Raw genomic sequence first — 27,365 nt, 5'->3', positions numbered from 1 at the left:
TTAAAAAATAGGGGTTCATGTGCTTGTTTTCAAACTATCAGCATTTTTATTAGAGCAAACATGCTTTTAAAACACCAAAAATGCGCCAAATGCTTTGTATCTATGTGAAGAAAAATCAAAACCACTCTACCATTTATTCAAACTCGGGGCCATATTCGTGATTCTTGGCAGTACTGCAGAGTAAAGTATTTTGAAATTGTAGAGATATTTTTTTTAATGGTCCATGGAATAATTCCATTCTTTTAGCTTCATAAAATAACGCATCGGATCTGCAGTTAGGATGCAGATGATGAGAAAAATCAGCTCATACCCACAGCTAATTAATCACCTGTTCATCCATTGTGACGTCAGCGCGCGGAGTGTTAAATATGCGCAGATCATAATGCGCACAAACATAACTGTGGAACGTCCTTAAGCAGTATTTTCGTAATATCACTTACATTCTTATCATGCATAGGCGTAGAAACCATTCAAATCATATTTCGTCTTTTGATTTTTTGTGAATTTTTTATTTTGATGGTTGAAGATATTTTTTGCCCTCTCTTTATTTTATCCATAATTTGGGGACTTTTTGGACATCATTTTGAGCAGTCGACGACTTTCGCCAATCCGCCATTTTGGAATTGAGGGGTACCGCAATCATGATGTTACGACCAAATGCAGGGGGCAGCAACACACGGCCATGTTAATTCTGCCTTTATGCAGACGTGAATGTAATTTCCGATTGAGTGATGGAGTCGAGTGCAGTCACGATGTGTGGATTGTACGTCATGTATGTAGCGAAGTGAGATCATGTTTTTTGGCCAGTTGATATTCGTATTTTGCTGAGAATATGGGAGTAATTTCTGTTGCTATTCTGTGCATGTTGAGGAAAAATATGTTTACCGTGATTTTCTGTTTGAAAAGCCACTTTCTATTTCAAAAGGCTGATTCCGTGAATTCCGTCCATTTTCCGTGATCATGGAAAATCACTGTCTCTACATATGAAGTAATTAACTATGTTAAATTGATTTACATTTTACATGAAGCCTTCTTTCAAAAGGCTATAATCCCAAAACACATTCTTGTTAATATTGCTGTTTTACACATAGGACTATACTTTTGATAATACATTAAATCATCATGAATTTTACTTGCAGTGAGAATGCCTGTATCAGAAAAATACAAAAATATAGAATAATGATATTGTTGACAAGCTTTGCCTTGAGCAAGGATATTTTAATGAAAAACATTTTCACTTCATCAGATATGAACTCTCTAAGTCCCTGGTAAAATCTTGATTCCTGACAAGCCAAGAGTTATTATTGATTATTCCTATTCAGAGGTTATTCTTAGAAATTTCAGACAAATAAAGGATCTTGGGGGGGGGTTCTTTCCTTCCTTCTGCAACATCTTTGCTTTCTGTAACATAATACTTGCTTCTGTGAATGAGTTTTTGGTAGAAATTTGTGATAATACAAATTAAGACTACGAGTTAGATCATTTACTTTGTCATATCAGGCATCTAAATATCCCATTCTAGTGATCATTATTCCACTTTATCATAACCCTTGTGGGTAAAGGGGGCAAACAATTATATGACATTATTCTTGGCTATCAGGGCTTAATTCCACCAAGGGAATTGCTAATTGGTGAAATAATGACAATAATCATTAGTCTTGATTAATCATTATTCTTGACTGCATCCATTAATAAGATTCTTAACCAGTATCTAAGGTGTCTATGTATCATTAAAACTGTGGTCCACAGAACTAAGCATATTCCTAGAATGAGGAACAGGTGATATGACAGGCTAGAGAAAATAACAAGCCTAATCACACTGAAAAACTTTCAGAATGTACACATATATTAACTCAAAACACAATAATAAATTTTGATTTCTGCTCATGTTTTGCTGTGCCAATTGAAGAAAAGGTATCGTTGTCTACACTGGCTATTTTTTCTATGTAACAGCTTAAATGACTGCTTGTTATCAATTTTCAAAATTTATCCCCTAGATTTATTTGGGGTGTTTTGCATACATAGGAGTGCATCCTAATTATATTATCCTGAGTTTTCACATACAGTGCCCTCTGACCCCATGATATTATGGTAACCAATGATGATTTTTAAAATATATATATATGTATATATCCAGGATATCATAAAATTTGTCCCCCGTTTTCGAAAATAGGCAAAACAGAAAAATTAATCAAAGAATTAATGAAGAACACAGAATTCACATCGTTTCATGGAAAACACATTTTTCAGGTTCAAAAATTGATTTATATTTTCATTAATTTCATAGAATCCCAAGTTATTAATTTTATGAAAGAAAGAATATAAAAATATTTCTTTTCTTTGCTTTCTGTACATAACACATACCCCCTCATTGATAACAACTTCAGTAAGCCTTGGTACATGTTTTTCCTCTTCCAAATGATCTTGTGGATGTGAAGAGGATTTTATTAGGACCCTGTCATTCCTGTGCTATGTGCACATACATAATAAAATCCTCAAACAGTCTTTCTCTTACAGCAGAGTCAACAATTGATTCAGTTACAAATTCAAAGTTGCATTAGTATATATTTACATGGCACCCAGTGCAAACATAATTAGGAATGACATTTCCCTCTGCACTCTAACAGTATCTACCTGTGATTTTGAATGTGTGGAGCAATTTATAGCAATTCTGAATGATATCAGCTTCAAAGTGTCTCCTTATATTTACTATTTCTTCAAACATTAATCTGAAAAGACAATTTTCTTTATTTTGGTATAGAACATGCAAATTAATGATTTCTTGATTTAGTGAGATGATCTGTTTAGTTATTTTCAATATAAATTCAGCATGGAGAATATTTAATTAGGAATAATTAGGAATGACATTTCCCTCTGCACTCTAACAGTATCTACCTGTGATTTTGAATGTGTGGAGCAATTTATAGCAATTCTGAATGATATCAGCTTCAAAGTGTCTCCTTATATTTACTATTTCTTCAAACATTAATCTGAAAAGACAATTTTCTTTATTTTGGTATAGAACATGCAAATTAATGATTTCTTGATTTAGTGAGATGATCTGTTTAGTTATTTTCAATATAAATTCAGCATGGAGAATATTTAATTAGGAATAATTAGGAATGACATTTCCCTCTGCACTCTAACAGTATCTACCTGTGATTTTGAATGTGTGGAGCAATTTATAGCAATTCTGAATGATATCAGCTTCAAAGTGTCTCCTTATATTTACTATTTCTTCAAACATTAATCTGAAAAGACAATTTTCTTTATTTTGGTATAGAACATGCAAATTAATGATTTCTTGATTTAGTGAGATGATCTGTTTAGTTATTTTCAATATAAATTCAGCATGGAGAATATGAAGAAGTAAACACAAGTTAAGAGATATTGATCTAAACTGTAATGGCGGAGTCACAGTTCCCGTACGACAGCCGTACGGCGAGTCGAAAACACCCGTTTTAACATTTTTCTGCACAATCCAAAAATACGGGGTTTGAATGAAAATGAATAAAACGGCTTTTTTCGACTTGCCATACGGCCGTCGTAGGGAAAATGTAACTGCACCATAGTGGAGAGTGGCAGTATGCAACTAAAGTAGTGCAAGCAAAGTTTGCACACCTTTGTAAAGTACCTGAATACAAATCATTCAATTTATTGTTATAAATTACTTTATCTTAACAGCCAAAACATGATGAGAATAGAAAAAAATCATGACACCTGGCAATAACAATAAATTACAATTGGATGCAATAGTTTTGAAATGTAAATCAACTTAGGAGAAATTGTCTACTTGTAGAGTAAACAAAATGTTTTTTTTTTAAAGAAAATGAGATGAATATTGCCAGAATACTACTTGTTGACTGTTCACAAAGACAAATACATATCAAGACACGCATCACTTCAAAATACTTTTTCCTAGGCAATCATACAGCATTTGATATTTCTATATTACAGTATAGTAGCTAGCGTTTCTATTCATGTATGTATGTCATCAAATATGTAAACATAAATATAGCCTTCTTGGGACTTGCTCCAGATTACTATAAGTCCCTAGGATTAAACATCCATCATAAATAAATCAGAATCTCTTGGATGTGCTAGCTTTGACCTTCAACCAATCACAATGCAATGAAAGATTCAAGAGAATTTATAAACAAGGGGCAGGCAGCAAGGGGTAAACCGGTAAATTGCACCCCATTAAATCTTAACAGAGTATCAACAATAATATAACTAAAACTTTTGTAACTCAATGTAAATTTTTTTTTCTATTTTCATAAAAAGTGAGTATTTATCTTTTATTTGTACAAGTACGTATCACCTTTTTTTGCCCTTGCTTGCCTTACACATTGCAATATTAGCTTATAAAATATACACAAACATTTTTTTTTTTGGGGGGGTCAGAACCTTCTTGTTGTTGATCCATCATTCCCTATAAGTTCATATTGAATCTTGGATGTTTGTGTATTGATTTTTTTTCTTGGGGGGGGGGGGGGTCATGCAAGTGATTATTTTTTGTTAATAATTTTCAGTTGACTAAAAAAAACCTTCACAAAATCCCCCGCATACACCACTGGAACCATGTGTGAGATCCATCTCTAAGATGTACTTGCACCTGCACAATTTACATTGATCCAAGGAGACCACTGCTTACTCCTTGCATCGGGCAGGGGATGGTCGTCACTCAAATTAGTCCACTATGACCTTATCCGTTGGGATGCATCAACCGTTTTTATGACAAAATTATGCAGACTCCACAAAAAAATTGATCTAATCAAGCGGACCATAATGTAAAAAACAGCAAAGTATACCGAAATATGCTGAGTAGAGGTTTATTGTGACCGCAGTCCATGAGTACGTATCGCAACATCATGTTTCAAACACAGAGCAAATATTGGTCAATTTTAAAATATCCCTATTTAAGATTCCTGTTTGTTTTACTTACCAACCGAAATGACTATAACAATTACTGCATAACAAAATCTTAATTATCTTGTATAATGTTGTGTATTTTACAACTAATTCAAACAGAAGAGTGAAGTGAGTGAGTTTACTTTATATCTGTAATAGGTTTGGTCTATTGAAATAAAAGAAGACAATTTGCTAGAAACTTCAACTGTATGAATTTTGGGGGTATACTTGAAAAAAAATCTAAAGGAAGAAAAGGATAACTAGCGAGAATTATAAGTCCTTATAGTCAGGATGATTCCATATTTATTGGGAATTATGATACTTCTAACTTAATCAAGCTAATGTACTTTAGCTGCAGGCAAAATGTCAAACCTAGTTTAATTGAATCGTTCCATGCTCGAGTTAGCTCATGTGAGTCCAATGTACATTTCTTAGGTGGAACGGAAGGTCACAGAATGACAAATAATTTCATTACAGAATCGCTTACAAGAGAAGTAAGATTTATTCCATGCATGTCAATTTCTTATCATTTTTCTTACCTTTTATCTCGTAGATTGATATACCAATTTCTCACTAGATTCTCATTTAAAATCTGATAACGAGAAATATGTTTGCATACATCTTTAACTTCTTCTTCTCCTCTTCCCCTACAATCTCTCCCTCTCCAATCTCTCTCTTCTTTTTCTCTCTCTCCCTCTCCTACCTTCCCCTCTCTATTCAATCCTCTCCTATTTCAACCCCCTTTGTCCCATTCGTTTTCTCTCTACCCATCACCTCCTCCCTGTTCACTTAATATCTTCATCCATTATCTCCCTTGCCCCCCCCCCTCCTGTCCATGCCTCTCATTCTCTTTGACTCCTCTCCTCTACCCTTACATCCACTCATCTATATCTGCGACTCTCCATGCTGACCATCCTACTTTTCTATTTTTGACATCTGTTGACCTTGCTCTTTACCTGTTGTAATGGGGGTTTTTTTAATCAGCAAGTGTGTCATATTCATCTAATCAAGATATGAATCTAGTATTTTTCATTCAAAAATATTTTTTTGCAAAAAAAGTATCACTATGAAATTATCTCCATTGATGATATGTAGATGCCAGAAAAAAGAAGCTGAATGATGATGTATAGAAATTACTACAGAAAATAACAGAGCATAACAAAGAAATAAAATGTCTTAAAAGAACAATGTCAGCTGAAATAAACAATGCTGGTCATGACTGCCTCAATCAATTGTCATTTTTTCTTATTTACTTACTTAGGCACTCTTGTGCTCTTGATCTTAAAGGTACAAGAATCACTGAGTGTTTAGAGTCCACTCTAAATAACATTAAATAACATTTTATTTCAAATATTTCTGGTTTGGCTATGGTCAAAGATAAAATATGGATTTGAATCCTAGAGACTTATTTCTGATTCTCAAGAGACAATAATACCTCACATTCCTTCAGAAGCCTATTTGTTGATTTTGTAAATGCTAACTCATCCCTTTAAACCAATGAAATCAGTCATTTAGATATCCTTTAGTCGACCCATCAGAGGGCCTCTTCTATCAATCAGATGTCTTTCTAATCCAGTATGGATAGATGCAGGGAGAATAATCAGCAAGAACCCCTAACATACACCAACCTATGATTGCCATCATCATCTCAAGTCTCTACTGATATTACCAACAGTGTCCAGGATGTTTTGTCAGTGGAAATGTATAAATGCAGGAACAAACACTTTAGTCTCATGAGCACTTGAAAATGATTCACTTTTTTTTTTGGGGGGGGGTGGGGTTAATTGAATAAATCTTACTGGCAAGGAAAAACAAGCAAATATTCAGAATATATTAACTCCCCTAAATGTAAAAATTATTTTTGAAGGGTGAAAGGGGTGAATATTATTATCAAACTGTCTTTAGGTAGTTGGATTCATTTTGTACTATATTGGTCAAGCAATCATACACAGACAATTGGTTTGGATTTTGAAATCTATTCACTCTTTGAAATGGTGATCAAAATTTTAAGTTTTCTGTGCAACAAAGCATTTGAATAAACTTCATTCAAAGAAAATTGAAAAAAAAGTTTATTGGAATATAATAACTACCCAGAACATTCACTCTTTCTGAGAGGAGTCTGTTACCGTATGGCATGTGGTTTTCAAATAGAGCGGTATCAATGACAGAGCAGTCTGTATTTAATTTACCAAATCGTCTTTCACAATCAATGGAGATTCGTGATGATGTTTATCGGAACGGCTCATTGAAGAGCCAGGGTATATCATCTCAACTTCTTCATTATGTCTGACAAATTGGTCTCTCGGGACATTAAGACCAGTTCACTATCAGTGTCCCCCATTCTTTGCTTGATGTAGTGAGGCAATAGGCTCTTTTCGTTTAATCATCCAATGACAAAACAGCCGGAATGAGAATGACTGAAATTACAATCTGTTTCACTGTGGCTAGACTGCATGAGAGGCATAATAAGCTACAGGGGAAATGGTTTGTTGATGTAAGGTACTACAATGAAACACTTATAAGACATCAAATGATGATGAGTGACATATTTAACGTAAAAAAATGATATCTATTCCTTGAAAAAGGAACATGAGATTGAATACCCAACAAGAAAAATACATTCAAGCAAGAATCCCTCTCTTATACAAAATATGGCAGAAAGCTGAAATAAATAGGATAACGGTGCATGTTTCATGCCTTGATAAAGTTTTTGTGTGCTACAGCTTTTTCCAATCTTAAAATCAGGTCAGCAAACATTATGCATATTAAGAAATGAACTTATCCTAAAACATATCATTTAAGTATAGATTTTTTTGGGGGGTTAACAATTGATAAATGCCTGTCATTTGATATATCCCACCTCAGAGATTACACAAGATATTATCCACAACAAGTGGAACGCCTCTGGCAGTCTCGCCTGCATTACGCGATTTGATATAGCAGCAGTCCTAACTTTGAAAACTACTATAAAATAATCATTCACAAAAACACCATTCATATAATGACATAATACCACGTTCATTGACCATAAATGACATTTGAACGGTGACTTAAGACTTGTCAACTACACCCACGTCCACATTTCATTCACTCTATCTATAAACTTTCAAAGTTATGATGGCAATTCAACAATTACCCCAACATGGCCTAAGTTTATTGACCTTAACTGACCTTTGACCTTGGTTTTGTGACCTGAAACTCAAAAGGGATGTTCAGTGATACTTGATTACTCTTATATCCCAAGTTTTATGAACTAGATCCATAAACTTTCAGAGTTAGGATGGTAATTTAATAAATACCCCAACACGGCCAAAGTTTATTGACCTTAAATGACCATTGACCACGGTCATGTGACCTGAAACTCGCACAGGATATTCAGTGGTACCTGATTAACCTAATGTCCAAGTTTCATGAACTAGATCCATAAATTTTCAAAGTTATGATGGTAATTCAACAAATACCCCCAACTTGGCCAAAATTCATTGACCCTAAATGACCTTTGACCTTGGTCATATGACCTGAAACTCAGGCAGGATGTTTACTAATACTTGATTAACCTTATGGCCAAGTTTCATGAACTAGATCCATAAATTTTCAAAGTTATGATAGTAATTCAACAAATACCCCCAACTTGACCAAAGTTCATTGACCCTAAATGACCTTTGACCTTGGTCATGTGATGGTCATGTGACCTGAAACTCGAGCAGGATGTTCACTAATACTTGATTAACCTTATGCCCAAGTTTCATGAACTAGGTCCATATACTTTCTAAGTTATGATGTCATTTCAAATACTTAACCTTAGGTTAAGATTTGATGTTGACGCCGTCGCCGTCTGAAAAGCGGCGCCACCTTTGGTTAAGATTTTGAAAATAATTCTCCCAACATGGTCAAAGTTCATTGACCCTAAATTACCTTTGACCTTGGTCATGTGACCTGAAACTCAGGCAGGATGTTCAGTAATACTTGATTAAACCTTATGTCCAAGTTTCATAAAGTAGGTCCATATACTTTCTAAGTTATGATGTCATTTCAAAAACTTAACCTTGGGTTAAGATTTGATGTTGACGCCGCCGCCGTCGCCGTCGGAAAAGCGGCGCCTATAGTCTTGCTCTGCTATGCAGGCGAGACAAAAATGTGAAGACTGTTTCAGGAATGTATGTACTAGTGCCTTACTTTCCATTTCTGTATATATATTGTACAAGTTCTGCATAACAGATATTCAGCCTTACTGTGGGAGGCCTACCATAAAACAAGTTATTAGTTTATAATAACTCTTGACCAAATAAATTGCACCATTGAAGAATCTCATATATTAGCAGATTATAAAAATTGCCACCAACAGAGCCTTAATTAACACACCCTTAAAATCTGAGCATGCTTCATTTCAACAAAAGACATGGATTTTCTCAACTATGAAGTCAGGTAAAATATTGTGTGGTTGATGCTCATCAAATAAGATTATCACCAGCATAAATTCATACACCACAGATTGGAATAAAATGTTGACTATCATAAAGATACTTCAACTGTAAAATAATACATCACAATGACAGATGTTTGAGTATGCTCCGGTAATTTCTTGTAAACATAGAACTCCATCACTCTATGCTAAATGTAGGAGAGCAGTATCTTAAAGGGGAATGAAACCTATGGAGTAAGTAGGCTTGTGTCGAAACAGAAAAATCAAAGAAACAGAACAACGAAAGTTTGAGAAAAATCGGACAAACAATGAGAAAGTTATGGGCATTTGAATATTGCAATCACTAATGCTATGGAGATCCTCTCATTGGCAATGCGACAATGATGTGTGATGTCACATGTGAACAACTTTCCCTTTGATGGACTGTAAAATACCCCCAAAATGTCTCTTTTTGCTTTTTCTGATGGTGATACAAACTCGTTATCCATGATGTATTCTTTAAAAATCTGTATTACATGCTCTCCTATAGAAAGAACACATGATCTACTGATAGATGTGATAAAAGAGGCAATTTAAGTGAAATGTATACTAGAGTAATGGGGAGAGTTGTTCACAACTCACAAGTGACATCACACATCTTTGTCGCAATGCCAATTTGAGGATCTCCATAGCATTAGTGATCGCAATATTAAAATGCTCATAACTTTCTCATTATTTGTCCGATATTTCTCAAACTTTCATTGATCTGTTTCTTTGATTTTTCTGTTTTCACACAAGCTATCTTGTTCTAAACGTTTCATTCTCCTATTAAAAAAAATCAAACTCATACATGATGATAAAACATGATTTATCTGACATATTCTTGTGTCAAATAAAGTGGATTATAAAAAAAAGATCATTTCTATGCATGATACAAAAATATGTTAAAATTCAATAAGCATAGTTTTCATGGAGTTAGTGCACATAGCAAGAAACTATGGGCCAAATTTATGTCTAAAAATCAATCCATTTTGCAATATTATCAATTAATTGTTGGCCTGCTTCTTGTAATAGAATGTATGAATTGATTTGCAGTAGCTATAATAGATTTTTCCATTGTAATTTTACTGTTGAACTTGACATTTGTAATTGATTCCACATAATTTCTTTACAATACCCTTACAAAAAGCCCGTTGTGGGATACAATGTAAATGACTTCACATCTTCATAAGATCAGGGCCCCATCTTACAAAGAGATATGATTGATCCAATCAATCAACCACAATTATAGAAAGCCAGCAACATCAACTTGTGTATGTTTGTTCAAAATATTTCCTAGAGGTGCTGACATATTTATCCATTCATTGTTTTCTTGAAAATTCTGTATTCTTCTGTTTGTTTACAAAGGAGGTCATCCAAATTTCCTGTGTAAAAAAATTATGACATTGATGGATTTCCATACAGTTGAGATTGATCAGATCATTCGTAACTCTTTTTAAGATAAGAACCAAATATCAAATATATTCAAATGCACAATCAACTGTAACTATATGTCTACAGGGGAAACAAATCAAAGTTACAGTAAATTGCCCATATTAATTGGATCACTCTACTTTCCTGCTTTACTCTAATCTGTTTAAGTTTTCTATGAGGTAGTTCTCTCTAAATTCTGAGTAGTTTTTGAGCATGTATCACAAATTCTTCTACTTCAACTCTCCACTTATATTTCTTTATTTACCCTCTTCTCTTCTACCTTCCTTCTCTCTTTCTCTTCCATCACTATCACATTCTCTTTTTTTTCATTTAACTCTTTTTCATTCAATTGTCTGTTATTACAGCATTGAAAATAGATGGGAGCAATGAGCGATTTTACTCATGTGTGCTTTGTGATAGCTCTCTCAACTGCCTTAAACTGCAAGTACCGATCGACTCCCAACATGAAAATCGCGCCCGTCCAGTCTCCCATCCACGCCTGCATAGTAGCCAGGCAGCCAGGCCAGTGCAGCTGCAGTTTTTACTTCCATGCATCGATCATTACTTTCTGACGTGTAACTGAGTGGGCTTTTTAGAATCATGGGCACGGCGCTTCAGAAAATGCGTATACATTTCACTGAAACTCTGATATCCCCGGCAACTATTTTTCAAAACGCTGCACGGTAAACATTGATAGTGAAAAATTTGCTTCTTTCTTGCTTTATGAAGATATAATCCTATATTTGCTATAGAAAATAAGTTTGTGAACTCGGGAAAAACCACAGATTTTTTCATTTTAGCGCATGTTTTTGGCGACGCCACTTCTTAAATCTGAACTAAGACACCAGATGCTCTGGAAATATGGCGCAAATCCCGCAATTTGAAGGGCAAAATTAGGATTTTTAGCTGCGATTTTTGGTAACAGTTAGTGCCTGAATGCAGTTTCACACCCACCTGTGTTGCAATGATGACTGATTGTGAGCTTTGCTAGTAGCTGGGTCAGTAGCTGCGCTGGCATAGGCCTTGCTTAGCTTGTAAAATGAGTTGACATGTTGACGTGAGCTGTCACTGTCAGGTTGCAATGCATTCAATATTTCATAAAATAATTTTCAAGTGAGTTTTTATCAAACAAGAAATTAAAAATTATGAAATGGGGAAGTACAAATTGGATGAACTTCATTTGATTCAATTTGATGGACAAAATTGTAAAATAACGTCAAATTGATTTAATACATTAGATGCAAACAATAAACATTAAATGAACAACACTAGATTAAATAATCATTTAACAATTAATAACAATGAAGAAAAAATAAATAAACAAATAAATAGCAATTAAAATAAACAATGTTAGAATAAATAGCAATGAAATAAACAATGTTAAACATTAAATAAATTTGTAACAAGCAGGACAAACTGCGATGCTAAACCATGCATTGAATCGTGAAAAAAAGAATGGCTCTCAAAAACTGAAAATGGCTCTGGTAAAATGAAAAATTGCTCTCAATTTTTTTTTCAAAATGGCTCCCTAGAAATAAAAAGGAATTTCAACACTGTCTGTTAATATTTATTAATGGTTCATTAAATTATTCATCCACAGTTTTTATCTTTATTTATTCTTTTTCTTTTTTATTTATCTGTTTTTTTATTTTAATTACTTCTTTTTTATCTTTTTAAATTCATGTATTCACTTATTTATTCATTCATTCATTTTTTTTTGGGGGGGGGGCCAGGGAATTGTTATTGATATTGAAGTATAATACTTTGATTTCTATATTGCATCCCCCATCCTTCCATTCTCCTTCACACACCCTTGCACATAAAAGCAGTTGTGTTCTCACTACCTTTCATGATCATTAGTACTTCAAATCATATTTGTATTTCCACATTCTACTCAAAAGGCATTTAATATTCCTTTTGACCACCTTGGACTTCATGGGTATTGCCAGTGTTAAATTCATTCATTTATAATGGATTATCCCAAACACAGAACTTGAAGATGATTTGATTTCTACAAAATACATAGGGAGATTTTTGCTACAGTTTTATGAGGGCGACTTTTATTCACTTTTGCTGCAAAAATACTGGTACACAAAATGAAAACAGTAGTCATTCTTGTCAAATAAATTCCTATCTGCTACATCAGAACAATTTTCTTATCAGATTGAATGGGATGAGCGTATGTAGATCAAGTCTACTTCAACATCTGTCATCATGTATCTTACCACCACACAGAAATTTGATTTATTGGTGAGAAATGGCAAATAGCAGGAGAAATGGAGGATAAATTATTCATAACAGTTGGAGGAAATGCCATGAATGAGATATCATGCCATACTGCATAGCCATAGTGATGTAAATCATGAAAAATTGAGACAGATTCATATGACAAAAGTACCTACATGTTTATAACAAAAATAGAATTTGATTGCAACAAGCCTTGAATTTAGTGACTGCATACATTCAGTACGTCTAAGGGAAAGTAATAAAATGCGGTGCATTATCTTGGAGTTAAAAATTGATTGTACATTAACTTTAATTTTGGAGCATACAGATATTAGGAAAGCACAACAGGTGGTGGGATCTATGTTTTAAAAGAAATATTAACTTGAATGGTTTCTAGACAATGAAATCTTTTGGGGATCTCATATTTTATATAAATGCATAAAGATTCAACATACTAACACTGGAAAACCAATCAAATCAAGTAAATGTCACCGCTTAGATTTCTTTCACACCATAATTGAAAAATCACCACACAATTCCCACATTTCCATTTCTATGTAGTTTGATCCATCACAATACAAATCCTATAACAAATCAGATTCCCTTTCCATCAATTTCTACTACTTCAACATGTCCAGTTTTTGACCCGTATTTGATGTGGTAATTGATTTTTGGATGGGAGCAGGTGTATGTGAGTGCCATGAAGGTTTTTATACTCGGTGTTAAATCACCCCTGTCAGTGCAGTTAGCTAAACAGCTACATCAATGTGGCTATATTACAGGCAGGCTGCACAGTGTCTCTTAATGTACACTGCAATTATAAAAGCTAAATAAGATAGATATTTCATTGACATAATGACTTGAAAAAACAAAAATTTAAAGGGTACAGAATTTTCACTGTCTTTTATGAAGAGTGATAGGTTCCAATTATTTATATTTCAATCAAACTGATGTACAGAATCGCCCCTCTCTCCAGAAGAAATAAATCAATAATGATAATTATAATTTGATGGATACATAATTCAAGATAATAATAAATAAAGAAATGAATAAAATAACAAATAATATAAATTCAGTCAACCAATCAATCAATGAATACAAATCAAAATAGGGGGAAAATGTAAAGAAAACATTTAACCATGTAAAGGGAATACCTTCTTTGTTTGTGTGTGAAGTAGTGTAAAACGTCATGCACGAATTTCAGGTCACATGATCAAAGTCAAAGGTCATTTGGGGTGCACAAAATCAATATGTTATCATTATGAATGGTATTATTTGTGTATATTCTTTTCAAGTCAGTACTACCGTTCTACTGAATGGTGTGATACAGAAAAGACTGCCAGACGCGTTGACTCCTTGTTCTCTTCATCTCTTGGCCGTGACTTTTGGGGGTCCATTCCACTCCCCCCCCCCACCATCTGTATGTCAATGTCATTAGTATCTAATTGTAAATTTCACTTGTCTTATGAAGTAGGCCTTTTCTTGTACAAACTATCCCCCTCCCCAAAGGTGCCGGTTAGAAAGTAGATAAATAACAGAAGGTGAATAAAAAAGTTCCCATAACATTTAGAAAATAAATCTTGCACGTCTTTACCCCCAGATGAATATGTGTGCCAACTTCCATGAGAACTAGCTGAAAAATGAGGAAGTAATTGGACCCGCAATGAGTTTTCCTGACTTTTTTTGCCAAAGTATGTGGTAACCATGGAAACACAATATCTAAGAAATACAAAAAATGTGTCTTTCCTCTCGTTAGCTATAGGCCTATGTGTGTACCAAAAATCATGAAAATAGGTCATAAAATGAAGAAGTAGTCCAATCTGCATGATGTTCATAGATTAATTATTGTAATATGATGTTACCATGGTAAAATAGTTTTAAAAGGAGTTTTTAGAAGATATTTGAAATTTAAAATGCTAAATTGCATCATAATAATTTAAAATCATTGATCCATAGATATCCTTTGTACTGGTTGCTAATGAAAATAGGTTTCCTAGCAACCGTTGCTTTGCTAAATAGAGTTCATTTTGGCACCACCCCTGAAAATGTTTAGAATGTTATTTCGATCACGTGTGCCAAGTTAGCAGAATCTGAACATGTTTTTCACCCCTTGCCTAGACTACTTGAGTACATGAATATCATTCTACCCATAAGTCAACATGCTCTTTACAAATGAATAGGGTTGAATACAGCAGTACATGTAATGTTTTGATGTCAAACATATCAGACAAATAATGATACTACCATATTAGATTAAGGTCATGTACAAGAGTTTAACCATGACTCTATTTCACATACATGTGATTAATGTTTCGAAATAATTTTGAGGATGAATTCAGTAGAATATTTGGTGAATTCAAGTCTGTAGTTAGGTGTTTGTTGTAGGTCCATGATATTGGTCTCAAAGTGTCAATCAGGCTGATAAGTAAATCCAAATCGCCTCCTTGCTCCTTAAAAGCTCTACAACAATTGCAAAACCTCATCACGATTCTTCAATTAAGTTTAATTTAACTTAACCCACACCCCCCCCCCCTAGGCTTTAGCGACGGCCCTGGATATAAGGTTTGATTATGATTCCACCCATTACGCCACACCGGTCCCCTGAAATTGTGGTTTCGAACTGCTTCAAAAAGACGTTAGGACAGGAAACAAAATAAGGCCAAGCCTTGGTTCATTTTGGGTATTGTGGTGTGGGTGGGGTTAATTTTGCCACACATAAGTATGTTCAACACTATCCACTACTCCTTGTGATTTTATTCTACTTTTCTATGATGAGTAAAATCTAACAACAGAATGAGGCAGGGAGTGGAGAGACAGTACCTCAATACCAACAAACAAAACCCACGTATGCTCTTAATATATCCTGGGTACAAGTCTGACCAAAGATAAAGTAAATCTTCAAAGCATTTCTGTGCCTTGAGCATATCACACAAATGTTTTACAAGTCCCACATGCAGTCATGACAGTTTTGCACCACAGCAGCGAAGAAGCCGATGTCAGTGACACTCTTATCACTTGCTCCTGGCCCAACATGCATTTCTAACCAACCCAGCGTGAAATTAGAAACATGACTTTCGACTCATCGGACCATGTGCCTTGGTACATCTTGTCTCTGCTCTGTCATGTCTAATCACTTTAATGACATTCAAGGCTGCAACTTACTCCAAAGATTCTTACTTTCAAACACAATGGCCATGGCATCAAAACTGTAATCAGAGAGCAGCATCATTTGTTATTCATATAATGCTACGGTATTTTGAATGTTTCTTTCTTAAAACTGAAGTTTTCCAATGGAATAATTCATCAAAAAAAAACATTGGTAACTAAAATATTATCAAGAAATTATCAACAAAATCAGGAAACTTCCAGAATTCTCAATGAAAATGATGAATACAGTGGTTGATATTTAAAGAAGTGGATGCTGTGAAGTATAGAAATCATTTCTTTCTCAATATCTACATAATGGTTCATTTCATTTGAGGAATAGTGTGGTTATCATCCAGGAAACTCAGAGGAGAAAACTCATTAAAATGTAAATCAAATCTGTCCCAGGAGCAACATACATGTACAGCCAATCATTCAGAATAATCAATTAAGATCCAAATGAAGTGAAGTCATACATAAAACATGTAGGTTCTTGGTATGATTCTCAAATGGAGAAGAGGTAAAGCATCATTGGAAACATTCTTTCAATATCCTTCAACATCAGTTGCAGGTGAAAGAGGTACATTAATTTATCCACCGGGAAGCAAAGGAATGTTAGGCTGCGTTTATGCGACCTCAAGCCAGAATCATGATTTGAATCATGATTTGAATCATGATTCAAAACACAAACATGAATCACAATATCACAGAATCAGCGTTTAGATGACCTTCATTCCAATGCCGTTTCTCCTCAGATTCGGGCCAATCCAGTGCGCATCACTAGTGCGCAGTTTGACAGAGGAAGTTTTTCGCACCTGTTTCGGCTCTCGAAAAATCTTTTGCTTCCAGAATTCAGTCTATACCTCATTTTGTTTACTTCTATATGCTTCTATTCATCTTGTTAGTTTATCCAAAATGGTGTTCGGAAGTGAATTTCAGCGTAGATCCAATTTAATATTGATACTGTATACTCAACAACAACTGAGATCATTGTCTGTCCAGATAATTCATTTACTAGAACTTGAAGTTGAAGACATGACCAAAAAATGAAAAGTAGTGGACGATGCGATGACCAACACAGAACTTGAACATGACAAAAAATGCATGCGTAGTACATAATCATGTACATACAATGAACATATAGAGCGCCTTGAGCTTGGCAAGAGTCAAACCGAAAATAGCCCGACACAACAGTGAGGTCATAGAATCATGATTGTAATCACGATATCGTTTATTAAAACATTTTCGTACGTGATTCTGCAGAAACGTCTTTCCAAACGCCCCTTTTTTCGTGTTTCATGTTTGTGATTCTAATCATGATTATATTCAATTTCGACTAAACGCAATCGTGATTCTGCAGAATCGTGATTTGAATCATGATTCAGATCATGATTCTAGGGTAAAAAAGTGGCGGATAAACGCACCCTTAGAGAATCAAGTGACAAGATTTAGACATATCATAGCAGGCCTTATCCATGTTTCCATTAGACATTCCCATGAGCAAACATAAATCAATGACTGGTCAGTGACCCACTTCAAATGCAATCTTCTCTCTGGTTCCTGAGGGGTTTAAAATCAAGTTCTATCTGGAATCACGTAACATGGTACCTCCTTGCCAATTATATAATATTCTCGGCTTGGTGATGTGAATGGCCTCCAGGCAACCACTGACGTGAATATAGCTGTCAATTTTTATTGGTAATCGAATTTAGAAAAAGACAGTTATCTCCACTCAAAAGAAATAAAGCTAATATATACATGTAGCTGAAATACTAGTATCATAATCAAAACAGTGTTCTCCTCAAGACTTTCTGGGATTTAAAGAAAGGTTAAAACATGGTTCTATAACTTTTATTTCAATAACTTTTTCTTACTGTAACTTTATTTTATTGTAAACAAAATATGTTAAAACGTATCACTGGCTGCTTTGATCTATATGCAACATCAATTTCAAAGAATTTTCAGCTCACTCACTTTACTCACTCACAATTTTTCAAAGCATAGTATCCTGAATACCAATTTTACAAAATAAGTTTACCTTTCTATCACTCAATATTATGAACCCTTTCTCTTCAGCAGCTCTCAGGGATAGAATTGACCGAGTGTCAAATATGTTTAATCAAGGACTTCCTTGGTTTAAAGGACAAGTCCACCCCAACAAAAAGTTGATTCGAATAAAAAGAGAAAAATCCAACAAGCATAACACTGAAAATTTCATCAAAATCAGATGTAAAATAAAAAAGTTATGACATTTTAAAGTTTCGCTTAATTTCACAAAACAGTTGTATTCACATCCTTGTCGATATGCAAATGAGGAGACTGATGACATCACTCACTCACTATTTCTTTTGTATTTTATTATGTGAATAGGGACAGTGATTTTCCGCAATCGCGGAAAACGGACGGAATTCACGGAAAGGGCCTTTTGAAACGGAAAGTGGCATTTCAAACGGAAAATCATGGAAAACGTATTTTCCCTCAAAATACACAGAATAGCAACAGAAATTACTCCAAAATCACAACAAAATGAGAATATTAAATGGCCAAAAAAAAACCCAGAAAACACGATCTCACTTCGCTACTATCATGACAATTCACACATCGTGACTGCACTCGACATCAGCACACTCGATTGTACCCCGCAGCGTACCCGTACACGGCCGGCCGGGTTGGGCTTCACATGCACACATATCGTTCAACTCTTTACACGGTCGTGTGTTGCTGCCCTCTACGTTTGAAGATGTAACAGCACGATATCGTGGTCTTAAAATCCAAGATGGCGGATTGGCAATAGAATAGCCGTTGACTGATGATAACGATGTCCAAAAACCCCCCAAATTATCGATGAAATATCATTTCACCGTGAAATAATGCTAATAATATGAAAGGTGAGGATGTATGCATGCAAAATAGGTGTGTAAAAATATTTTATGCACCCGCATACATGTAGATCCGATTAGAACGGATTTTATTGTGTTGTTGGTACAGTAGCAGATACAAATTTTGACCAGTGCGAGTGTGCGTGTTGTGATTTTGCTATTCAATGTGTAAACGGAATTGTCACTTTTCCGTGTGTACAAAGTCTATGGGGAAACGGAATTTCCGTTTTCTGACATGCTGAAACGGAATTTGAGATTTTCTAAAACGGAAAAAGCAATTTTTTGAAACGGAAAATCACTGTCCCTATGTGAAATATGAAATATTCCAATTTTCTCCCTGTTGTTGTATGAAACAATGATTAATTCCTCCCTGAACATGTGCAATTAGCATTGTTTAATACTATATGGATCAATCAAGTTGGTCCTTATTGTCAAATCCGTAAAAAATGAAATATTGTATAATTCAAACAATAAAAAACAAAAGAAATAGTGAGTGAGTGACATCATTGACTCTCTCATTTGCATATCACTGAGTTACGCATATAACTGTTTTGTGAAAAATAAGCATCATTTTAAAATGTCATAACTTTCTTAGTTTCCATCCGATTTTGATGAAATTTTCAGCATTGTTCTTGTTTGATTTTTCTCTATTTATTCAAATAAACTATTTTCTGGGGTGGACTTGACCTTTAAATGCCAGTTGTGGTACAATTTTAAAATGAGTTTGTAAAATTACCTTTAAGGGGTCTGCACAAAAAAAGTAGCAAAAGATTCTTGAAGAAATCATACAGTTGCTGAGAAATTAACAAAAAAGCCTGGCATTCCATTCCAGCCAGATGTTGGGCCTTTTTCCAAGCAATCATAGTACACCGCCCATGTGTGCTTACCTGTGCTGGCAATCTTCAGCTTAAATTTCAGGATTTCACAGATTTTAGTTTAATATACTGCACCAGATCTAGATCTACAATGATTGATATACTGACAATTCAATAACCTTGGTTTTACAGATTTTCTCATGATCTCCATGTTTACTGCAACTAAATTTATGTATCTATAAACAGCTTATCCAGTCATACTTTTTACAAGACAATCTATGGGTTCAGATCAAGATCTTTATCAGTTTCATGAGGGCCATATAATCATGAAGTGTTTTGTCAGTGATATTTCCCTGACTGACAACTATACAATAATCCCTGAAACTTTTGTGTCTGATTGGTTAAGAGCAAATATGTTGGTGAAAGGTGTTTCATAAAAAGCTCTCACTACGTTCACATCTAATAAAGATTGGTATGGTACACTTTGAAAACAAATCAGTCAAAATGACTAGTTCATCAGGTAAGCTGGGCGCGACTGTTATGCTAGTCATATTTGACTATTTTCTAGTCATATTTTACTAGAACAGAGTTATTTCTGACTAAAATATACATCAGAAATGTGACTAGATATATCAGTTGCATCCAGCTGACTACTGATCTAGTCACTTTGTTTTAAGAGTGTATAGAAAAAGATACAGTCAACTATTAAACAAATAGTACGGTACCATTTGTTTTCTAAACTTAGTATTCATTTCAGACGATACTTTGAAAATCCCATTCATTTTTCATATCTGATCACTAGGCTTTGCAAGCCCTTCTGACATAACATTTCAATATATTTCTTATCTTTTTTTAATGTATCCAACCATCTTAACAAATGCTGCATTTATAATTCATGCAACATGTCTGAATACACCCTCCTCAAGTTTTTTTTTTTTTTTTTTTCTTGAGTAATTGAATCCATTTTTGAGTCCCTTGATCATCTTCACTTCCTACAACCTAAAAGGAAATAGTTAATTCTCCTCAATATATAAGAGCAATCAACTGAGTACCATCCATATCATCATATCTCATTAACTTCTTATGTCTTTTCCAGGATGCATTTTTCTTTTCAATAATATCCATAATTTGATGGTGTGCTTTGATAACAATTATTAATTATGGATACTATAAGTGAACAATTTTGATTTTCCTATACAAGGTTTTTTTTTCTTCAGAATTTGATCATTAATGATTTTCTCAATGACTTTCATTTGTTTTACTTCAATTTTGGGGTTTAAGTTCCATATATGTTTATGTAAATGTCTGTTTTCTATGTTTTTATGTTACTCAGTGGCCCCATTAAAAACAGTATCTCAATCTTTGATGGGGCTAACCTGTTGCAATAAATGAATAAATAAATCAATAAATAAATACATAAATATATATATATAATATTGAAATACCTTGCTCTCTTCTAAACCATGTCATTCAAAAACTTTTGTATTTTGTCACATACCTGTGTCAAATTCTTATCTCGTCACAAATTTGCAATTAGGCTAACAATAAAATTTGAAACATTTATCATCTTTTTGCAAAATCCCCCACCCTCTACATTGACTGAAATTTCACCTATCAATGGCAAGGTAGTTTCTGACATGACCAAATCAGTAACATTATCGATACTGCAATCATTGTGGAAAAATCAATCTGCATATTCTTATGGATAACCACTTTTATTGAATGCAATCTTTATGACAGGCCTAATTTAGAGCTAAAATATTGTAAAGAAAAACCCCATACAATGAAAGAATGTTGAATCTTACAATAGAAACCAAAATTCAATTGGAAAATCTGGCAACTATTACGTGTTTACACGCTGCATCGGCTCACGGTGCAGACCCAAGAGCCTGTGCAGACTCGCCTTTTTTATGCATGTAAACGCGATTAACTTGCACCGGCTCTTGGTGCAGACAGTGTAATTTTGCTCCGCTAAATTAGTAGGATCAAAACCACAAGCCAGTGCAGACACAGCAATTTTTCTTTGTGTAAACACAAAGCCGAGTCTGCACTGCCAATTAGCGCGCGTTTTATAATGTAAATTTAATCCACTGATCTGTGCTTTTGCCCTGCGAGCCGATTCTGCACAGTGAGCTAAGGAAGCGTGAAAACGCAACGCAGGATAATCCGCGAGCCGAGTCTGCATTAGCTCTCGGGTCTGCACGAGCCGATGCAGCGTGTAAACACGGTATATACAACATTCTTTCATTCCATCCTCATTTAAAGTGCCCATTAAAATGCTCAATTCCTTTGTGGCTGGGAGAGTATTTCACTGTTAAATAATCAAGTCATTTTCAAACTACAGTGACTGAAAGTTATAGTATATTTTTAAGAGTACTGAAGACAGGAATGTTTTCATTAGTGAAAGTTACCAGTATCACAATGTCGTGCCATAGTTGCAGTTAGTGCCATTATAAAATAGTCCCACAGTTTGTGAATCACATCCATGTTGCCACTAAATTTTAAATTAGGAAGATATAGAAATAAGATTGTTGTCCAAAATTAGAAATGTTTGATCAAAGGTTACATATCTTGGTTACCCTAGCAACAGATATTTGCTGGAAAGCACTACTCAGGGAGGCATAATTATGTTTCAAAATCAATAGGGTCCCACCTACATGTATCTAATATTGGATCATCCAAGCTTTCAGTGAGAAGGATGCCATCAGTATCAGCTTGCAATCAATACTCATTTGATAGGAAGTACTCTAAGAATATGTGGGTCAAATGCTCACAGCCAATTTGGATTAAATATCGTTTTGAAGGTTCCCATGGCGGGAAAAATATAACTTAGCAGAATTCTTTCAGGATTGATCATTTTCCATACAGTACACCATGAGACTTCTACAGGATTAACAAACACTCTTGAGTTATAACAATTGCATATATGTGATGTTAGGAATTTTGTTTGATTGACTTGATGTCTAGAGACTAGGACAGTTCAAGTAATCTGGTATTTCACACAACCAAATTCAATCATCATACCTCAGGCATTCAATTTTAATGTATTCAGGGCAAGGCCCCTTTTCAATAGATCACATTTTTATATGATCAGTAGTAAAAAAATGTAAAGGGCACTAAAAAATTCAATGCCAATGATAGGGGCATAGAGGCCAATCAATAAGGCATCCAAGACCATGACCTTGGATGGCCTTGAGTTTATTTAAGCCCACCTCCAATTTGACTTTGAATTAAATATGTCTGCCATACATGCTGTACAGAAACCTCCAGGTTATGCTTATATATAATATACTCTGGAGGTGGTAATAAGAAGATGGCTGACAGTAATACTAATCAAAATATCCAGGCATCCGTTAACTATCTGACCTAGATGGAAGTTTGAGAGTGATTATACTGGTAGGCTTGGGCGACAATAGTTATCTATTTTCCGCTATATCAATTTCAATTATTGCTACCTAACGATTTACCACTGCCAAACCAAACACTAAGTGGTACTGCAAACAAATACATTAATCTCGCAAGGAATGGTATTTTTAAAAAATTGCATTTTCTGAAAAGTGCCCCCCCCCCCTGCTATTGAACTGCCCTGTCATTTTCCACCCCAGAGAGCAAATAAACTGAGCCAAGGCAACAACAAAGTCCCTTTTTACAATGTTGAGTTGTCTAGCAATTGAATTATGTCTTGTATCTGGGCAGATCTAACTTATCTTCTATTTGAACAGTGTCGGGCTCAATCGTTGTGTAAATCAGACTAAAAGGGAGCAGCTTTAACAGCAAATGCCACTCCTTTAAGAATAATTCTCTGACAAATATTTCTCTATTCATATCTTGCTATACATCCATGACATTTCGCCAATGAAGCAAAATAAATTTTATGAAAAAGGGGATTTGAAATATCGTCTGTAGATGAAAAAGGAGGGAATACATGTAAATTATAATCAACCAGTGTTTCTATTGAATGATCACTACAAGAATCACCACATACAATTGGCTTCTGAAAAAATCACACAAACTAAATTAGGCTTACCAATTGTAGCTCTTCTGCCTATTATAAAAAGATGTGGTACTGATAAATGCATGTAAAAAGTAATGTGCTAGACATAGATGGTCTGAAATTCCTGGACATACAGTATGTAAATGCATTTTTTGCTCCAATTAGGCGAGCCTTTTTATTTATTCTCATTTTCTAATCATGTCTATAAAAAGTGATATCTGTAATTTACAATCATTTGAGATACTTTTTATGAACTGGACTAATGATATAACAAATAATTGCTTTAGTGCACCGTATGACATAAATATGAACCAAGCATATTTATATTACATTGTGACCTGTACCTTCAATGTCTAAACACAGTCAACCAAGGCTAACATTATTTTGTTGACCAATCAGACTTTATCAAATATTTGCAATTAGGATTTAGACTAGAGGATGACTAAGTTTTTAATCTCTCCAACAAGCTAAACAATGTTAGCTCTCAATGATATTCATAGCTATCAAAGCACCACTTCAAACTGTAACGATTCTCATGTTATTAGGCAGAATCACCCAATCACATCAGATCATTTTTATTATTCCTTAAATATTCTGTAATATTCACTCTTTCTTTATTTTGACAATGAAATATCAAAATTAACAATTAAAATAACTATATCAAAGATGGTGATGATGGTGACGTGGTGATGATGACAACAATGACGACTACTATTACGACTATGACAAGAAGATGATGATAGTAATACTGGTGGTGGTGCTGCTAATGATTACCGCCATCTATTTAGGCCAAGCAGTGATATTACTCTATAAAAGAGAAACTCAGTGAATATGTTAAGGAGTTTCCAAATAAAAACCAAACCAATGATCTCTCTTGAAATTATTTGTTTGCTCATCAATTCAACAATGAGCATTCAATTTAAATCTGTGCAAAGATATATATCATATTATGTATTATCATCTTTCTATCAGCAACCCCAAAATGAATACTGTTCACTTCAAATGGGACATCAGGGCATGCGAAAAGTAAAAATCCAAATTTTTAGGGTGACCAGATTTACCTTATGCACACATGCCCCCTCCTTCCATTTCATTTTTATTCAGTGAATCATCCTTAAATCATAACCATCCTCTATGAATTATTTCTTCCAAGTCATCTTCGGTTGCACTCTTCCCCTCTTGACCATCCATCTGAAACTTAAATGTCTTTCTCAAGATGTCATCAACAAACTTCTAAATAGGAATACATGTCCATAATTAACATTTTCCATCTCTCTTTCTCTCTCTCTCACTACCTTATCATTCCTCTTATATCTTGTTTTCACTCAATTATCATGTCTCAGTCCAAGATAATACAGCAGATCCCAAGTACAAAAGCACAAATTATCGCAAAAACAAGCTAAATAGAACTTACTACTCTCTTTTCCCTGAAATCGATTCCGACAGTTGAAATAAATTTTGAGTTGAAGGTTCCATCTGTGTACTGGTGTAAGAAGCTGCTCTTTCCAACCCCTGAATCACCAAGGGCTAGGAACTTGATGAGGAAATCATACTCTCCGCTAGCAGGCGTGGTTGTTGTACCTGTATCCCCCATCTTTATGATGGAGTCTGAGTGAAGGTGGTGGTGGGTGTGGTAGGGGAAAGAATGAAGGGCAGCTTGTTTTGGTGCTTCCTCAGAACTCTTTCAAATCTGAAACAGAATAAATGTAATTGAAATTTCAAAAAATCAATCCAAATCATGCAGTAGCTTCAATTGGTAAATTACCAGCTAGGGCATTTCTTCTTCTAAAATATAGGACACCTACAGCCAACTACAATCCTAGCACTAGCAAATTGTTGATAATAGACCAGAAATACTTTATATTGTCTTTTAAGGAGTGCGTGAATATTACATTTCTGCCAACATTTCTCAAGCCATACTGATTGCCCAATATTTGTGACAGTACTACTACTAATCATAACAAATATCATACCAAATTTGTTATTTCTGGATTCGAAATTTCCTATTGTAAATTGTATACTTTCAGATGTTTTGCTACACCAAAATACAAGCTAGGTCTTTTGAAAACAAGAAGGACATTGATTGTATTCACAAACATCATTTTGAATCATTTTGACCTCAACAGACAACACAAATCCTCAGTGGCCAGTAAGTCTTTTCAAATTCCACACATTGTCATTTTGAACCTTTTGCTACTCAGGAGAACTCGTTTACGTTTACAGTCTCGTAAAACCCTTTCCAATGACACCTTCATAAACATGAAATGCTGAGTGCAGGGGTAATGGATGCAGACAGCCACCCTCACACATATCAGTCACACTTCTAAGCAGGCCGCAGGAGCATTTCTTGCATACAATGCCCCTTGCATGCTCCTCAAAATGGATGCCTTACCTTTAAACGCAGGGCATTTACACTACTTAGGAATGACTGGATTAAGACTGAAGTACCATTCTTATATGATGAAAAAGACAGTGGTACTTGGTAAAAGTACACCTAACTCAGAATAATTCTGAAACTAATGCTAGGAAGTTACTCGTTAATAATACTCAATGCTTAAACGCACCTGCCTAATCACTTACTGTCCCCTACAATCTCCTTACCATTTGTTCATATTCTACCTCAGACCAGGCTCAGTGCAATTTTAGAATACTTCTAGGGCAAATTAAAATGACCAACACATAAAAATTGAACCTGAATATTTATATATGCAGATGAATGGCTACAAAAATGGACACTTCGCCTGATCATAACAAAATTTAAAGTAGCTCTCTGCCATTGAATTTTCAAGATCTGACAGAGATATCAATTTTGACAAAATGCCCATTTTCATTTTTCTCTTTTTGTTACAACTCACATTTCCATTTTGTCTGTTTTATGGATATAATAGGAGAAAAATTGGATTACTATGATTAGTGTGATGGAACTGGATGAATTAAAATCACTTCCTGAATGGAAGTCCACTTGTCTTTGAATTTCTAGTAGGTCCAACAAATCATGGACATTAATGGATGGATCAAACTGAACTTTATTTGCAAATAAATTTCATGAATGAAATATAGAACAGCTTTTTTATCAAGGCAATGAAAACAGACCTTTAGGGGAGGATGTAGGTAAGTAGGATCCACAAACTATATGTTGACTGATATTGGCATGCTGCTGAATAAATGCCTTCAAACCGTCCATGTTCAAACACATGCTTTCTTCCAGTTATAATATATTGCACAACACAATGTGGAGGTCTACTTCAGTGACAGTACTGAAGACTTGAGCTAGCCTAGTTTTAAAACCTTAAAGACATACACCAAGTTCAGCTATTTCCTCAGGATTGTCAGCTCCAAAACACTCCAAAATTTACAAGCAGTGATGTGCATCCGTGTGCACGAAACCTTAACATCTTAAAAGTGAATATCAAAGTCAATTATCACAAGTGTCCTAATTTTCCAGCCTGTCTTTAATTGGTGCAGCCAGCTCCCAAATTGTGCACACTTCTGTAAAACTGGTGGCTCTTTTTTAAGTTTTT

General features: G+C 34.6%; 1 protein-coding gene across 1 annotated transcript in view; it reads right to left on the bottom strand.

Annotated features, from left to right (window-relative positions):
• Window positions 1-25,438, bottom strand: part of LOC129255544 (ras-related protein Rab-27A-like) — a 78,120-nt gene extending 52,682 nt beyond the window's left edge. The window contains exon 1 of the mRNA XM_054893892.2: window positions 25,259-25,438. Within this exon, the coding sequence (XP_054749867.1) occupies window positions 25,259-25,438 (180 nt within the window). The remainder of the gene's footprint in view (window positions 1-25,258) is intronic.
• Between the last annotated feature and the right edge of the window lie 1,927 nt (window positions 25,439-27,365).

Source organism: Lytechinus pictus, chromosome 3 (genome assembly GCF_037042905.1).
Source record: "Lytechinus pictus isolate F3 Inbred chromosome 3, Lp3.0, whole genome shotgun sequence".
Classification (NCBI taxonomy): domain Eukaryota; kingdom Metazoa; phylum Echinodermata; class Echinoidea; order Temnopleuroida; family Toxopneustidae; genus Lytechinus; species Lytechinus pictus.
Note: the sequence above shows the minus strand (reverse complement) of the source record. Positions and strands in the feature narration are given on the sequence as shown.